The sequence below is a fragment of the Amphiura filiformis genome, chromosome 1 (genome assembly GCF_039555335.1).
Source record: "Amphiura filiformis chromosome 1, Afil_fr2py, whole genome shotgun sequence".
Classification (NCBI taxonomy): domain Eukaryota; kingdom Metazoa; phylum Echinodermata; class Ophiuroidea; order Amphilepidida; family Amphiuridae; genus Amphiura; species Amphiura filiformis.
This window is the reverse complement of record NC_092628.1, coordinates 100,268,364-100,286,785: the sequence shown is the minus strand read 5'-3', so window position 1 is coordinate 100,286,785 and position 18,422 is coordinate 100,268,364. Positions and strand designations below refer to the sequence as shown.

Sequence of the window (18,422 nt, the reverse complement as noted above, 5' to 3'; positions counted from 1 at the left end):
TAAATATTTCCACAACGAGACATGTTAATATACCACAAAGAAGATGATATGTCATATAATTATATTTTAATTTTGAATCAACTTGCAGCTGAAATATTTTCGGGCTTTGTTTTCTTTATATTTGTAATTGTGGAACCCATAGAAATACAATCAAATGGGTAATTACCAAAATGCAATATGTTCCAAAATCATTAAAGCTGCATGAGATTGAGGGATAACCAATCAGAACTAAACATAATTATTGTGAACATTTCAGACCATCCTATCATTATATTATTCTAAATATTTATATGGCGATCACTGATTACGTTTGAGTTGATGAATTATCAACAATGCTGGCAGAGATCAGATGTCTTAAGGCAAGATGATAGGGGAGACTAAGAGTTTAGATGTGATTGCACCATATATAGCGTGCCAGTCGCGTGCCCCAACCCTAGGGAACCCTACAACACTGTACTACATACCAGGCATACCAGTCAGCCTATGTATGGCCGGCCGGCTGCCTAGAGATAGGCCTCACAGTGTACATTAGAATCTCATTTTACTTTTCTTACAAAGGCAAATGGAAGTGTGGGACTCCAGTGTGTTCACAGTGACTTGGGTAATGACCTGAGATTTAGGGGTTGTTTCAAGTCAAGAGGTGTTGATCAATTAATAGTTCATGTGCATCATCAGTAGAGGACTAAAGGGTTTAAATTTTAATTAATGCATGCATTTTTTTAATCCATTGATTGCAACATGATTCGTATTATTTGTTTTTAAAAGTAATAAGCTTGAATTGAAATTATTTAAAAGGTTCTTGAAGTTATTACAAAACATTTTAAAATTGATTTTTGCCTATTTCCTGAAATTTAAAAGAAAAAGAAAAGCCCATAAGAAGTTGTCCTTGTATAAACTACTACTAGTTTCCTGTATCCTGTTCTGTGTGATATAGAATCAGGTAGGACTGACCAGTTGAACCTGAAAATCAAGTTCACCATACAATGGACAATTTTTGCAATCTTGTTATTTTGTCGCTAATTGTTCATAATTTGAAATTTTAGATGTTTGGATATAATTAGTTTGATTTGCCAATAATTTTGTGCAGTTTTCAAAACTACCTGGAATTGTTAAGTAATTTGTTTTGATCGGTTTATTTAAAATAAACTTGTGAAGATTTTTTTTATCGAAAAAAATTGCATAGTGTAATAGTAGTTTAAGTTATTCCAGTGTGAAAGAAAGAGAGAGTGAACAAATGATAGTCTGGTATTATCACATGGGGCACTAGTCCCAAGGAGGCGTTTCTCTCTGGTGCTGTCGTGTGTCTGTGTTGTTTTCCTGCCAACTTAATGGCAATTATGTTGTTGTCATCAGGATTCCGCCATGTTTTCACGCATCCTGAATCTTTTCAAAGTTTCTGAAAACTTTGACACTTAGCTTGTCAGACACGATGCACTGACTCAATTAGAAAACACCACGGCTCTGCAACTTCTCAAGTCTTAACTCTACTGTATTTGTGCTGTACCATCATCAGCGATACCGATGATTATCATGATGTCAACTTTGTTTTATCTACGGCATCCAGAAGTTTTTATTTTTATCATTTCTTAAAACGTCAGCCAGACGCACTCTCTTGGATGTTTATAAAGAGGAAATAATTATCAAGTCGGTAAACACGATGGCTGGCACGAAGGATATGGATAGCGCAAATACTGTGGTAAAAATACTTATAAAAGTGTCTTGCTGGGGTAAATATTGTTCAGGTTTAACTTTTTGGGGTAAATAATTACCAATTTTCAACAGTTTGTTGTCCTGAAATGGGTGATACTGAGAGCTGAAAAGAAATAATTATTTACTGATTGTGTAATTATTATTTGCATGAAAAATATTTACTACAGCATCTTTTCTGTGTTTTTAAAATAATGTGAGAGTCAAGACTCCTTATAATTTCATTTTCATCATCATCATCTTCATCATCATCATCGTCAAGTACATAGTCATCATCAATTTTATCATCATCAAATGATAGAATTGTCATCAAATGCTTGTTGTTGCCACTATTGTTATCTTCATCATCAGAAGCATAGCCCGAGTCATTTGATACAGGGCATTGGGCATCAGCCATTTTTCAACATGTTCTATGGGATTTTTTTCCAAATCATTGATGTGGATTGGAGGGGGAGGGAGTTGCAGCCCCATGCCCCTATACTACTGGTAATTATCATCATCATCGTCATCGTCATCGTCATCGTCATCGTCATCGTCATCATCATCATCATCAGTATCAGTATCATCATGAATATTATTGTTTTGACCAGAAAGTGCGAAGACACTGAAGCATTAGTTGATGAAGTGACCTGTCAAAGTTGAATGAAGTTGATGACTTTATGGTAATCCTGAGGAGGAGGCTGTCTGGTCTTGAGAAAAAGGTCACAAGTATCTTGCAATTGATACATAATCTACCTGTTTAAAGGGAAAACCATTGATGTGTTCAAACTTAATGCAGTGTCATCATAATGCATGGATTATGAAGATTGGAACATGTAATATACATTGTATACAGGCCATACATAATATAAAAAGGCCAAGTTTGGGAAACAAACAAACACCCAAATTTTAGAATTTGGAAAACGAAAGTCAACAAAAATCCCCTCTGTGATGGAAGGCAATGACATTTATATGGCGGTGCTTTAAAAAAAAAAGTAAAGTAAATTTAAAAATTAACTTAAAATGGTCTTTTGGTTCCATACTGTAGTGAATCAAGCATATGAGGAACAGCCCATATAGTCCCAAGTATCATTAGTCAGAAAAGGGTTAAAGTTTAAGGTTCAGGGCATATTAGGTTAGGTTAGGGTTAGTGTTAGGATTTAAGGTATGGTTAGGTTAGTGTAAAGAGTACAGCCACTGTCGGTAAGATTCAGACTCTTGTGATTCAAGTACGTCATGGATTTTCTTTAAAAAAAATAGAATGATGCAACATTGGTCCGAGAAACTATCCCCAAAGTTTTAGCTTCCTCGCTCATTTCGTTTGTCTGAAAAAAAATAATGAAATTTTGGCTCCCAAAACATCGTTAAATGGTTTATCAATTAGCAGCGACTACAAAATTGTGCGCCAACATTGACCCAGTAAATAGAAAACAGTTTTGAATCCTTCTATGGGTGTCATTACAATTGCACAAAAAAATGGTTGGGTTACCATTGGCGCATCGTAATAAACAAGTTTAAAATATTAGTGAAAAGCGCCCTCGTGTTGTTTTCTGTGGCTTGAAACTTGTTGCACCATTAAGCACCCATATAAAAAGCAAGCTGAAATGGATAAACTAATTATTTAGAATCAAATGCAAATGCAAAATTGATGGGTGCTCGTTGGCGCTAGGAGAAAATTGGGGTCAAAGGTCAAATTTTCTTATTTTGTGTCATTTTCACGCCTCATTAATTTTGTGCGCCAAGGTCAAAGAACATTAAAAGTGGTGTTCAGTGGTAAAGAAACTATAACTCTAATAAAAGAAACAGAAACAAGCTTGGGTCCTGTTGGTTCACTATTTTTAATGATTTTCTAAATATCATCCTAAAGCCTAGTAAATAGCATATAATAGGCCAAATAGGGTTCCATCAATCTTCAAGCATCCACAACAGGACGTGCCAACAGGTACCCATGGTGTTTTTACTTCATTCAACATATTTAAGTGTTGTTATTTGCATTTATGTAGAAATTAGTTTGGGCACATGTTGGCGCAAGGATATATTAGGGTCAAAGGTTAATCCAAAACCATAAAGTGCTACTTTATATAGTTCATGCAACCAATATGCAATCTTCAAGCATCCACTACTAGATGTGCCAAAAAGTACCCATAATGTTTTTACTTCAATCAGTTTATCTAAGTGCTGTTACTTGCATTTATGTAGAAATTAATATGGGTTCATGTTGGCCCAAGGATATTTTTAAGGTCAAAGGTTAATCCAAAACCATAAAATGCTACTTTTTGATAGTTCCTGCAACTAATACGCAATCTCCAAGCGTCCACTACTAGATGTGCCAAAAAGTACCCATAATGTTTTTACTTCAATAAGTTCATCTAAGTGCTGTTACTTGCATTTATGTAGAAATTTGTTTGGGTTCATGTTGGCGCAAGGATATTTTAAGGGTCAAAGGTCAATCCTAAAGCACAAAGTGCAACTCTTTATGAGTTTGTGCAACTGTGAAAATGTGCACAAACATTGTCCCAATATCTACCTCAAATGGAGCGTATATTTGCTTGTTAAGTCTTATGGATGCTCATGGCACAGTGATATTTAAGAGTACCGGTAACACTTTAATACTGTTGAATGCAGAATGTGTATAAATCAAACTTTACCCTGCATTTTCAGATCATTTGACCATCCACAACAAACCAAGTGGGAGGTACACATTTTAAGTTTTCATGGTTTAGGTTTACAAAAATGTTCTCCAAAATATTATAAGCCTGCACATGTTATAAGTATATTGATTCATTGCAGTCAAAATGCAGTATTGTTCTTCACTTTACAATGTAAGCTTGCACAACTTCTGCATTTTAAATAAAAATGCAGAAGTTGGTCTCATACTTGTATTATTGGGCTCTTTAAATATTCATATAATGCCAATATTATCCCAACTTCAAGGCTTTTTATGAAGAAATTGAATAAATCGAGTTGGCATATAGGTAGTGAAAAAATTATGGGATCTTGTTGGCATTGAAATTACCAACACTCAAAGAATGCACTTTGTTACATTTTTATTTTTTGTATTGACCTTTGACCTCAAAATATCATTATTGCGCCAACATGAGCCCAAGCATATTCCTACAGATACACAAGTAACAGCACTTGGATAAACTAAGTGAAGTTTAACACCATGGGTACTTGTTGGCACATCGAGAAATGGACCTCAAGATTGCATATTGGTCGCACAAACTAACATAAAAGTAGAATTTTGTGATTTTGAATTGACCTTTGACCCTTAAAATATCCTTGCGCCAACATGAGCCCACACTTATTTCCACAGAAATGCAAGCAACAGCACTTGAATAAACTAACTGAAGTTAAAACACCATGGGTACTTGTTGGCATATCTAGTGGAGGATACTTAAAGTTCGCTTATAGTACGGCATGGCATATTATTTACTGTTTACTTGCTTTAAGATGATATTTAGAAAATCATAAAAATACTAAACCAACAGGACCCAAGCTTTTTACTGCTTCTTTTAGTAGAGTTACAGTTTGTTTACCACTGAACACAAATTTTTCTGTTCTTCGACCTTGGCGCATGAAATTAATGAGGCGTGAAAATGGCTCAAAATTAGAAATTTTGACCTTTGACCTCCATTTTCTTCTTGCGCCAACGAGCACCCATCAAGTTTGCATTTGCATTTGATTCTAAATAATTAGTTTATCCATTTCAACTTGCTTTTTTCGTGGGTGCTTAATGGCGCAATGAGTTTAAAGCCACAGAAAACAGCACGAGGGCGCTTTTCACTAATATTTTAAACTTGATTATTACGATGCGCCAATGGTAACCCAACAATTTTTTTGCATCATTGTAATGATACCCATAGAAGGATTCAAAAAAACTTTTCTTTTCACTGGGCCAACGTTGGCGCACAATTTTCTAGTGGCTACTAATTGGTAATCCATTTAACGATGTTTATGGGGCCAAAATTTCAATAATTTTTTTCAGACAAACGAAATGAGCGAGGAAGCTAAAATTTTGGGGGTAGTTTCTTGGACTGATGATGCATCATCTTATTTTTTTAAAGAAAATCCATGACGCACTTGAATCACAAAGTCCCATTTCGGTCCCATTCTTACTGACAATGGCTGATAAAAGGTTAGGATTAGGATTTGGGCTTAGGTTATGGTTGGGTGGGTTAGGCTTGACTGTTTTAATTTAACTAAGTTATTGGTTTGTTGGACTATAAATGATACTTCTGCTATCAACCATTTCTTCCGGCTTCTGAAAATCAAATATAATTTCCTTTTTCGTGACCACACCAATTTTATTTGAAAAACCTCTTCCTTCTGTTTCTTTGAAAAACCTCTTCCTCCAGTTAATGCTGGAATTATTAACTTTCATAAATCAAAGTGTTTATTCCATTTAACTTACAATGATTATCATAAAATTACTGCATCTAAGAAGTTTGCTTATAATAGGAATATAAGCCTACACATGCAATGAAATAGAATATTATAAGAGATCTTATCAAGAGCTAATGGAGTTAACAGTTACGAACTAAATTCATATTTCATAGCTAGAACTGCCACATTTTTCTGCGGTTCAGAAAACAGAAAAAAAAAATCATGGAATCAGAAGTAGAAAACAGAAATAGAAGTAATCATGGAATGTCATTAAAAACACTTAAATTTGCAAATCACTCTTTCTAAAAATTAATTGTGATGACACACTATCGCAATAATTTCACCAACAGCCCTGTGACCCATGGTTCCTGGCACTTAATCAGGTCTATTCAATATACGGTAATACTATAAAATATATCGGAAACCTTCAAAATTTCCCAAATTTGGGTAGGTAGGGCCTATACTTAAATTGTACATTAAAGACGAACAAAAAATTCAAATCAGTGCAGACAGTAGAAGGCAACCAAATAACTTTTTTTTGTGGCCAAGAAGATTGCAAACAAAATCCAGAATGACTCAGCAAACTCATTTCTTTTTCTATTCTCTATGTGATCATCTCTTAAAATGGATACGAAGGTCAGGAAAAAATCAACCCAGCAAACTTGTTCCTCAGAAAGGAAGTCACTTAAATTGACCTAATTATTATGAATTTCAAAACTAGAAGACTGTCTGTAACTTTTTATAGCAATTAGCAGAACTATTGGTAACTTGGTAAGTAATTGTTGTAGCAGTAGCAGATGTTGTGAATTGTTAGTTGGTGTTACTACTGAAAGAATGGTTTTGTTATAATGCCATTTATGAGGTGGGTAGGCTTTTAAAAGAATAATTAACTTTTGCTCATAGGTAGCTCTGTTTTTCTCAATTGAGATTTTGGCCTAACGTCTCTAAATGCACTAGCTGCACATGTCTCTTCATTGATAAGAATCGCAAAATGGTCTTCAAAGCAGCCATATGTTAGTGCCTACATTTCTTAAAGAAATGTGGTCAAAAAAATTCACATTGATAATACAAATTACACAAAAGGTTTTTTTTTCTGAACTTTAATTGCCAACTAGAAGATTTGGAACATTTTATGTAGAACAGAATTTATTACATTCACTTTTAAACTAAATCTTCTTTTCAATGTAATGTCTTTTTTATAACTTGTGGATAACAGGTGCATAACACCAGAGTTTACTAATTTGAGCTTTAACTTCCACAACTTTTACAAGAAAAAAGTAGCCTTTTTGCAGCTTGAACAAGTTTAGTTAGCCTCTGACGCATGCTTGCAGTAGCAGCCATTGATTAGCAGCTACTTGTAGTACGCTGTGAACCGCTTCTCATATCTGTGTATAATTACTCTTCCTTCCTCTGCCTTCCTGGATATTTCCCTTCATTTGACAAGTGCTTTTTCAATGTGTGCATTTTGTTGGTGGTATGTACGCAAGTGTGCCAAACATTGTAGCACTTTTGAAAGTTCAGTATGAGATTTTGAGGGATTTATCATAGAACTTTCCATGTGAAGGTCTAGAGGAGGGATGGGTAAGTGAATTGTAAAGACAGAATTTTTTATGTAATTATTTACTCACTTTTACAAAAAATGATCAAACTCAATGGTTAAGTGATTTATAGATGGTAGCAACAATTATGGATTTTGTGTTGACGCTTATGATTTAGTTCTAGAATGCATTACTGGATAGTAATGCAATGACTTGGCAAATCTAGGGACCAGTACTGATCTGGAATTTTGTTTATTAGGAATGTGCACATTCCCATGTTGGTTGTTTTGGAAATTGTTTCAGGAAGTGAATGCAAAATATGTGTTGTAGAATTTAAGATGTGCATTGTATGGGTCATTTCCAGTAATTTTCTATATTATAGTGCTAAACACTAGTCTAAAATATAAGGAGCTTGAATTAGTGCTGCAGACTATATGAAGTTAGAGATCTTTGCATCAGGAGTTATTTCCAATTAACAGTGATATTCAGGCTTGATAAATTTGACGAAATTGAATATGTTACCATGCTAAACTGTAAAAGCTCAGAATGCACTGAATTATTTATTATTGTGTTAAAATGCAATTGACTGAAATTGATAATGTATTCATAGTACCATTCAGTATTTTGCTCTTGAAACCACAACATCCTAAAATTCACTCAAATTAGATTTGAGCATTTTTGAACAATATCAAGGATTCAAAACAGGGGCGGCGCCAGGGTATTTTGATAGGGGGGGCAAAACAATTTTTGAATTTTGTTATGCAGCGCTGGCCGTCGCGTTTGCGTGACGCAGGGGGGTGTGTGAGGGGGGATGTGCCCCCTCAGAATTTAGAAAATTTTCAAAATGAAAGCACAAATGAAGCCATTTGATGCACCATTTTCACCCTTTTTAGGGTTATTTATTTATTTCCAACCACATATTTTTTATGGATTTCATTCACGGGCCCGACTTTCAGCCCGCTGGTTTTAGGCATGGACCTACTCAATTAGTAAATCCAGCACCTTTTGGTAACAAAATAAGTTCATGGTACAAATGTGCACGAAGTGAAATATGGTGGAAATGTTATATTAAGTCGCGCGAAGCGAGAAAAAAATTGGCACTTTTTAGGCTAAAATGGCCAAATATGAGGTTACTTTGGTCAGAAACCCACATACAGGCGTCAACATTGGGGAATGATTGTATGGACCATCTACCCTATCAAAATATTGGGGGTTTTTAATGATACGGCGCCCGACCGAGATCTACACCTCTAGTCGCAACGCGGTGTATGTTAAGTCAGTTGCATTGTATAATTATGACTGCCGGTTTGTTTTTTTTATAAATTGGCACGATAAAATGATATGAATGGGGGATGTCTTGAGGTTTTTTATGCTTTTTCAGTCAGAATAGGACAAAATTTGCCCATTCGCGAGTGTAGCGAGCGAAAGTAGTTGGGAGAAGGCAAGAGAGACCATGTGACTTTTATGGGGGAAAATTTGCCGACAATGGGCCCAAAATATAAAAACCCAACAACTTTAAAACCGCGTTGGTCAGCATTCCACAAGGGGCAAGATGTCCGAAGGGGGAGTTTCCTCCTTCTAACCATGGCCAGGGAGGGGAATGGCTCCTTTTCTTCTTTTCCCTCCTCTGTTTCTCTTTTCTCTCTCTCCTTCTTCTCTTTCTCTTTTCCTTCCTTTTACCTCTTTTTTAAATTCATAGGGGGGCAATTGCCCCTTGCCCCCCTGTGTAGCGCCGCCCCTGATTCAAAATATTGTTGAATGTAGCAGTTTAGCAAAGACAAATTCTGATATTTAATGTTTTAAAGTTAAAGTAATTTGTTCATTCACACTTATACCATAAAGATTCGCCTAATGGCGCACTTAGGCTCCTTTGCCGTGGGGTACATTTCATGTGCAAATAGAGAGCTCCCTTCTCTGAAATCCCAACGAGAATTAAGGTTCTATACGCTTATTTGCTGGGAATGCTGGTGGGAATTTAACGGGAGGGCACTTCTAGGTTGTGCCTACTTATGCCAAGTGCAGGGTTGTAGCTAGGACAATTTTAGTGCTGTACTGCTGGGTGGTATTTGATGAAAATCTTGCATATTTGGCCATTTGTTGTCAAAGTTGATAAAATTCTTGACTATTTCAACAAAATTGTGCAATTTTGGACTCTGAGTGGTGGGCTCCAATGCCAAAATTGCAGTGGAGTGGTGGGTTCTGCCGCCCACCACTGCCCACTGTGGCTACAACCCTGGCCAAGTGAGCCCATAGCGCTATTAGGCGAATCTACAGTTTATTTCCTTGCATGAATAGGTAATCAAATTTGGAAACCATGTGCAAGATATGAACACAAGTAGTCAATGTTGGACCATTTGTATGAAAGATTTGTTTATGACTGACATCTGGATTTTCCTGTTTTCTGCTTGCAGGAGTGTGGCATTGAAAGTTTGGTAGAGGAGCTGTGTGTGAAATTGAAGAAAGTGCAAGAGGAGCGAGAAAAGACAAGTGGCAGTTTGCCTGGATCTCAGAGCAACTCACCCAAGGAGAAGTCCAATAGTAATACTGAAAGTAGTGATTCCACACCAGTATCACAAGCTGAAAGGTTAGTACAAGTTTGTTTGTTATCTAAAACCAGTTATCACCAGAACTATCTTGACTGGAATGCAAAGTGAAGCACAACTTAACTGAGAGGAGCACAAGGTGAGAGGTTGATGTCCCACAAGTCTTTTCCATTTCAAATCCACTTATTTGTATCAAATACTTATGGAATTGTTTTATGTGAGGTGTTCTGCTTAGGTTGGTCCCAAAGCTGTTCCCAAGAAACAATCAGAGCTAACAACATCAGCTGAAGATGGCCCAGGGGCAGATTTAGGTCAGCCTGTGACTCCACTCTCCTGTAAAACGTGGGTGTGGGGAATTGACCATTTCACCTCAATTTTTACTCAATTTTCCATTCTCCCTTTAGAATGTTCAATATTTGCCTTACCCCCTTTCAAAAAACCTGAATTAGTCCCTGGATAACTTGGGAGTTCTGTGAAAGTGCTCCCTGTAAGCGAGTAGTAAATAAGTAGTTTAAAGGTTTAATTTGAAAGTTTTTGGAATTGTAGTAGCTCTGTACTTTGAAATATTTTTATGTTCAATGTTTCAAAGAGATAGGATCTTTCTGCCTCTTAGATAAGCTTAATTTCAAGATAAATTGCACACCATCAATGCTTGTTATTATTATGAAGATGAATTTCAACATTACAGACAATAATACTGCATATGGGTTTAGGAAATGAGCGTCGATACGTTGCTTTCAGTTAGACATAAAGATGTCAACTCAGATTTGATACTTTTACTGTAAAGCCAGGAATCAAAGCTGCAGAGATTCTCATAAACATATTTGTGTGATTCTAAATTGCTTAATTGATCCAAGGTTGTAATTTCTTAAGTCTTTTAAATGATATTTTCAAGGCATTAAAATTTTGTGTTTTGAACAGAACCCATGTTTATGTGACATGAAATTTCCATAAATTTGTACATTTCCTTAAAGGTCTATAGGAAGAAAAAATATTCTCATGCATCAATCAACTGCACTCGCAAAAAATTTCATCTCATGCTTTACAATACTTAGAGAACCAGATAATGCTTGTAAAATTCCTTTGTAAGAGGGAAAATTGATTCCTGCATTGTGCGACAAAATTCTAAGACAAATACACACACCCCAACCATTACATGATTGCCAAACTTGCGATGATAGTAAAGGAATAAGAAATGAAATAATGATAATATGGTATTTGTTTCCAATGTACAGATACTATGAGGCATTTCCAGCTCTGAGTGACAAGACCAATCTCATAAATCCATCTGGCTCCAAACCTCAAGGAGCGTGGGGATCCAAGGGAGGCAAAGGCAAAAACCGATCTCCCAGGGACTCCACTGGTGACAATACCATCAACCAAAAAGACGTAGTAGGAGTGCGCTTCTCCAAAAGCGCATCGGTGTCTCGTAGCAGCACCTCTCCTACATACAACATCAAAAAGCATCAGCGAACCAACAGTTTGCCGGATGATGTATCAAAAGAGTACAAGAATCCGGTCTTTTTAGTGCCCAAGTACCAAACCAAGAAAGCAAATCACGGTGGCAATGGACATCATCACCACCAACAGCATCACCACCAAGATGGGAAGACATCAGGTAGGCACGGTGCAGTAAATACAGAAAAGAGTTTCACAGAGAAATTGGAGGCAAGGAACTTACGAAATGGAAGGAAGCAGAAAAATGGACACCATACTTTGGTATCACTAAAATCTATCACCCATAAAGGTAAAACATCAAATAAACAACAAAATACTGAGGATAGCAGTTGGTACACACAGCCTCTGGATGTACCTTCAGAGCAACTGGAAGATAATATACACAATAGCAAACTACAGACCTTGTACAAAGCGGAAAGTCACAGCTCACCAGGAAATAGCGGAGATACAAGCTTGGAAGAGGCAGTGAGCTCTTTGGCTGAGAGTCTTTGTCGTGACATCATGGATGATTACAATGGAGATTTGGAAGAGCTACCCAAGGACACCATTACAAAAGCAATTAGGTCAGCAGCAATCAAATGTGGAAAGGAATTATTGGAGGAGAATGAGGGAAGCCCTTCCAAGATGCTGAAACTGGAAGGGGTTGTAGAATGCCTACCAAGGAGGCGAAGTGCAGAAGATTTGACGAAGATTAGACCGCAGGACAGAACAACGGCAGATTCTATGTTTGGTACAAGCCTACCGCTGCAATACGATTATGAGTTCATGTTGAGCGAAATGCAACAGCAAGGTAGTGGAGTGTGGTCCATTGATTCCCTGGGAATAACTGGTGATCTGCAGATTGGAGGAGAGCAAGAAGGCGAGTCTTCAGAAGACTTGCTGGGATCTGCATCCTTCTTAGCAGCCATATGGCAGAAGGATCTTATGCCGGATAATTCCACAAATCTGTGGCCAGACACATCAAAACAGATGAAGACGCTGTCACCAACTGGCCAGCAGGAGGAGAGCATGAGAGTTGATGAAAATCTTCCCCCATCAGATGGATTACCAGGAGATGATGATGATGAAAAATCTGTACCACTTAAAGTCATGGTGGAAGAAGGAAGTGTGATGGTACTAGATGGTGGGGCAACTGCCACACATCTACCTATTGGGACCGGTCGAGGTAATGACAGCTTACTTCGCATTTGTAGCCCTACACACACTCATCACCACTCTCATGATGGCACGTTTTGCTCCGATCATGATGAGCATTATCGAAGCTTTACATCTTGGTCTACTGGTGATGGTGATGCTTCTGATCTTCAGTGCGTCCCACCAGATGCTCTTACTCCAGAAGAGAGTAAAGGGGACATACTTGAACCTAATAGGAAAGATTCTTTGACTCAAGGAATTAAAGCAGTGTGCGATATACCTTCTCAAGATACACAGACTTTGGATGTTAACAGTGCGCTGTGGGCTACATATGAGGCTCAACCACGTTTTGTTCAACCTCCAAAGATTGTCAGATGGGAGGATAGTTTCGATCCACGCGTGCACAAAAAGAAAGGTGCGTTCATCGAGGGAGGAGTGTATGGAAGTCCATACAGCAGTCGCAACAACAGTCATTACAGCAGTTGTAGCACTAGTCCTGCTGACAGCAGTATTCGTGATCTTTGGGATAAATCTGGATCTCAGGAGGGTTCTTTACTCCTATCCTCATCTCTGCAGAAATTGCTGAGTCCCAAACTAAGGGAACGTCTTGGAAGTGGACCTCTAGGCGAGAGCACCCCACAAAGTTTGTCGCCATTTGATCCAACCAAAAGTGTTGATGAAAAAAGTGTCATTGAGGACAGTTTGATGGACAGTCCTGTCTTCATGGGCTCGCGGAGCTCATCGAGGTTTGATTTCGCTCGAAGTATGAGTGATGCTGGGGAGGGCAGCTTGAGCCCAGCGTCGGGAACAGAAACAGATGAGATGGTGTCAGAAGCAGAGTTTATTGAAGAAGTTATGAAAGAAACGGGAGATATACGTGAGCTGACCGAGAATCTGCAAGATACGTGCAATAAAGACAAAGTTGAGTGGAGCACCAACACAGGTTCATTGCAAGATGTGGACAGCACTCCTCAGAACCTTGTAGGCTTTGATTTAACCCAAGGTTTTCAAGTAGGATGCAATGTATGGACTCCACCAACTGGCATTGAATCTGGGAAGCTGACGGCCATCAAACCAGTCATAAGTAAACCGGAGCCGGTGAGAACCACAGGTATGCGACCCGATCCAATTATAGCCAGACCACAGGATATGTTCCGAGGTGGAGGTGAAGAAGTTGAGACCGGGGTGGAGGATTTACTGATTTCTCCAAAGACGCATTTCCGTCCCATAAACGAAGGCATGTCTCCGGATTCTGTAGACGCAGAGGAGGATACTACTACAAATGTGCAATTAGGAAATGTGGAGAACATATTTGAGCCATATCAGATTCCCCCACCTCCAGTTGGCCGCATGGATTGGTCAACAAGAGAAGCACAGGTGGGTTATAAACCTAAAAAAACTAGTCGCTTTGGATTTGAATTAGAATCTTCCCCAAAAGCAGATGAAGAGTGGCACAGAGGAGGTCGTTGGCTGGAGAGACAAATCCCTCCATCAACACAAGTGTTTGACAGTCAGATTTTGACGAAAAACAAAGACGTTGTTACAAGCACTGCTTTTGGTATGAAGCCAACTGGTTTTGATGTAGACAAAGATTCTGACGATATGCGAACAAGTTATACCAGTGTAAGGAACTTGCCAAGAGATAGGGGGCCAGTAGATCCATGGGATACGGGAGGTGTAGGACATGCTGGAATAGGAAGCGGAGAGAGTGGTGGATTCCTTATCAATCAGAAGGCATTTGGTATGGCAGAGTATGATCCAATTGTGACGTCGGACTCTGAACATCAGGTGAGTACAAGTATACTTAATGTTGACCAAAAGTTGCCCCAGTCTTGTGTCTCTCAACCTTGTAGGTAGTGATCCAACTTTGGTTGCGAGCTTAAAAGTTGGCCCATGAGACTTTGTATGAACTATTTAAAAGATGAGACAAGAAAATATTTATATAGAATTGCAGATTCATACGTAGTGGTAATAAAATGAAAGTAATTAAATTAAACTTCAACACTACTTGTTTATTTTTCGCTTACCGGGAGCGCTTTCGAGGAACTTCCTCGTATTTCCAAGAAATACATCAGAGCCAACAACATCGGCTGACGACGAGGAAGTTCCTCGAAAGCGCTCCCGGTAAGCGAAAATGAACAAGTAGTGTTGAAGTTTAATTTAATTTACTTTCAAGAAAATATTTGTTCGTACTTTTTAGAAGTGGTGTTACACTCCAAAAAAAGGTTGGGAGTCCTTTTACCAGACTGGGGCTCAATACCGTAAAAACATGATAGTTAGCATATGTGACCCATCACATCAAAACCGACCACTTCACGGCTAGCTTCATTAGCAGATAACAATGAAAGAAGATGAGAAAATATAAATAAAATAAAATTTGAGTTTCTTTTGCCTCCTAAAACATTTTTACTGTATCTGTTCAACAAGTAAGGTGTCATTTTAAAGCTAAAAATCAGCAGTTTATCCCAGTGTTTAAATCTCCATTTTCATTTCTGCCGCGAAGTGGTCTGTTTCGATGTGATGGGTCACATAAGTGCTTACTATCAAGCGCTTTTGAAAACATGAAATTGTACCAAAGTCTGGCGCTTTACCAACTGAGCTAATGGGGTTGAGACACACATTTGCAGGTTTACTTGTTCGTATATAACTGTGTGTATCGAAAACCCTTTACAATTTTGTGGATGGGCTCTTCATGTTTGCATGTTTTAAAAACGCTCGATAGTAAGTTCGCTAGTTATTTGTACCTGCTAGATGCAGTGCTAGTGACAGAAAATGACTCATTAAATGATTGTACATGTAGGGGTACTATAACGAAGGGGTACTATAATGAAAGACCAAATTAAAAAGGTAAGTTTGCATCTGATATCAGGGTAAAGGTGCAGCATGATTGCTGATTGGTTGCTGACCTGCGCAGTGCAGCATTTTTTGTCTAGTTGACAGAACGTCATATGCAATCTTGAATTGTACATGAATTTACTTAGTGCTTAATGTTAATGTAAAATTTAGAAATAATCAGGTTTTGGATTTATACAGTCAATCTCTTTTAATAATTTTATCATTATGTCTGTTATTTGGATACTCTGTGGAATTCAAAATCTAAAAACATGTGAACTAAAGGTGAATGACTTGATGAAGGGGGCAACTTAAAGTAGCTATAAATTTTGATTATAGCAATAGTATTGACTAAAAAGTGCTTTGTTCTTGACCATATACAGATGTTTCCCTACGATGATGAAGTGTTCTTGTTGGAGGAAGGACTGAAGGATGAACCTGGAGAGATTGGAGCACGTAAAGCGTATTATTCCAGCGATCTGGAACAACAATGGATTAAGGAGGAAAGCGAGCCAGTGATGAAACTACCAACCAAGAAACGCAAACCAAGAGGTAAGAGTAACAATGGGATATCATTGTCTATCCTTCATGTAAGCATAACACAAAATGAGTCAAGACTTGAGTGAGGGATTAGACGCTTGATACTATGTTAACTCTGAATGCTTACATGAAGGTAATACTGATATCATATTCACCCTTTGCACGGATCCGCCATCTTGCTGCCAAAATGAGGTTCTCCCTGGAAACGCATGCGCAAAATGTGCATTTGTGTTTCTCACGCTTTTCTAGCAACGTGCCAGAAGGCTTCTGTAAAGCGTTTGTGGTAGAAAGAAGTTTTCTAACATCAAAATGCTTGTTACATATAGAATATGCTGTGCGCCTGCATGCTAATGCAGTTTTCAACGCTTTTACCTGTTCCAAGTTCTAGAACTTCTGCAAGAGACCAAACAATAACATGATGATAACAACGTATCATGACTGTGAAGTTAACAATGCATATTTATTATCTTTATGCAGGTTTGAAATACAGACCATGCAGTTTTTTCCTAGAGGGTAACTGCAGACGGGCTGGGTGCCGATTCGCACATGACTTGAGTCGTATACCATGTCGCTTTTGGGAAGAAGGACAGTGTCTCAAAGAGGAGGATTGTCCATTTTTACACGGCTATCCAAGGTAAAGAAACACTGAAAAGTCATGATTCAGTCAGTCTTGGGAATTCATTTTTTGGTTCTCGTTATCAGCATTATGAATTGCTTCAATGACAGTATCAGCATATGTGATGTGATCAAGCAAAATCAGTCGGAACTCGAAATATTGATTTTGAGATATAGCCAAACAAAGGAAATATTCCCTTTGTTTCCTGTTGTTTTGGAAACTCTTTAATTGCTCATATCTTTGGAACTTATTGTTCAATGGGGTTTTCTGCAAAATGCAGCATTGTAAATTTTTTTTACTATCTTAAAAGAAACTGAAAATTTAGTATTTCCGAGTTCCGACTAATTTTGCTTGATCGTATCACATATTATGAATTGCTGGAATGAAATTATACTTGAAAATTGAAAAAGAAAGAAATATGGACCATCTCCAGAAAACAAAGCGGGTGGGGATGAGAACCAAGAAATTAATTTTATACGGCCTTATCAAGACCCTGCAACCTTATACAGGGTGAGTCAAAAAAAGTGCAATAGAGCAAAGAATCAATATTTATGTAAGAACCAAGTTGAACTTTCCCATTATTGAAAGTTTCTATAAATGCCACACTCAATAGTCACCTTCTGTGAAAAAATGAAGTGACTTGATTTCACCGTTTAATTTTTATGAGTCCTTTTGCTGCGATACCCAATTTCATTATTTGTCCACGAGGTACCATGTATTTTGAATGGGAGCACACAATGCACGATAAATGCACCAGCTCTGAAACTGACTTTAACTTAAATAAGGTTGATTTTTGCGTTATTTTTATTTCTTTTTTCTGTTCAAACAAACTTTCTAACATTACTTTAAGTCCTTCATACCTCACTCGACTCCAACTCCAGTTTTTTAATCCCAATATGTCCAGCTTACTGGATATTTTGTAATTCTCTCCACTCCAATTTGCGCGCATTTCATTTCGACATTTGGAAAACCCGCCTACAAATTTATATGGTTTTGATAGAGAATAAACATCTTTAAAATAATTGAAAAATGAAAATAACAACAAATAATGTTTCTTCTCCTTAAACAAGACCAAGGCCAATAACACTTTGGGTGCTCCATTTTATTTCAATGCCAATGAGGTTAAGAAACAGGCAGTTGTTCCAAATCTACCTTACACAGAGTGGACTGACATTCATATTTTAGGTGTCTCTTGGACAAACATTAAAATTGGGTATCACTATAAAATGTGTCATAAAAACAAAACAGTAAATGCTGATACCTTGTTTTTTTCACACAAGATCACTAATGGATATGTTATTTATAAAATGTTTTAAAACCTAAAAGATTCAACTTGGTTCTTAAATAAAAATGGATTCTTTTCTCTATTGCACTTTTTTTTTACTCACCCTGTATGTGCACTCCAAAGCAGGAAATGCAGAAGAATAATTTGTGACTAGAACTATTATAGCTGTAGGGTGTGTAAATAAAAATACAGATATTACAGTGAAGATATTTAGATAGCCCAATGTGTGTGACATGCTGTATACAACAGATGCATGATGTATCGGCTTACAAAGCAAACATTACTTCCATGCACCGCCCTAACTATATCTGCGGTGTGTCTGTTTTGGCCGGGATATTGTGCACAGTCATTGTTTTTGATGTTCATGTTTTGAGTTTGACATTTCAAGTTGTTTTTAAGGTTGA

At 37.5% G+C, this 18,422-nt stretch overlaps 1 protein-coding gene across 1 annotated transcript in view; it reads left to right on the top strand.

Annotated features, from left to right (window-relative positions):
• LOC140160222 (uncharacterized) overlaps positions 1-18,422 on the top strand; it is a 74,043-nt gene that overhangs the window by 41,142 nt on the left and 14,479 nt on the right. Inside the window, 4 exon segments of the mRNA XM_072183501.1 lie at positions 10,022-10,194; positions 11,389-14,533; positions 15,961-16,129; positions 16,595-16,751. Of these exon segments, the coding sequence (XP_072039602.1) occupies positions 10,022-10,194; positions 11,389-14,533; positions 15,961-16,129; positions 16,595-16,751 (3,644 nt within the window).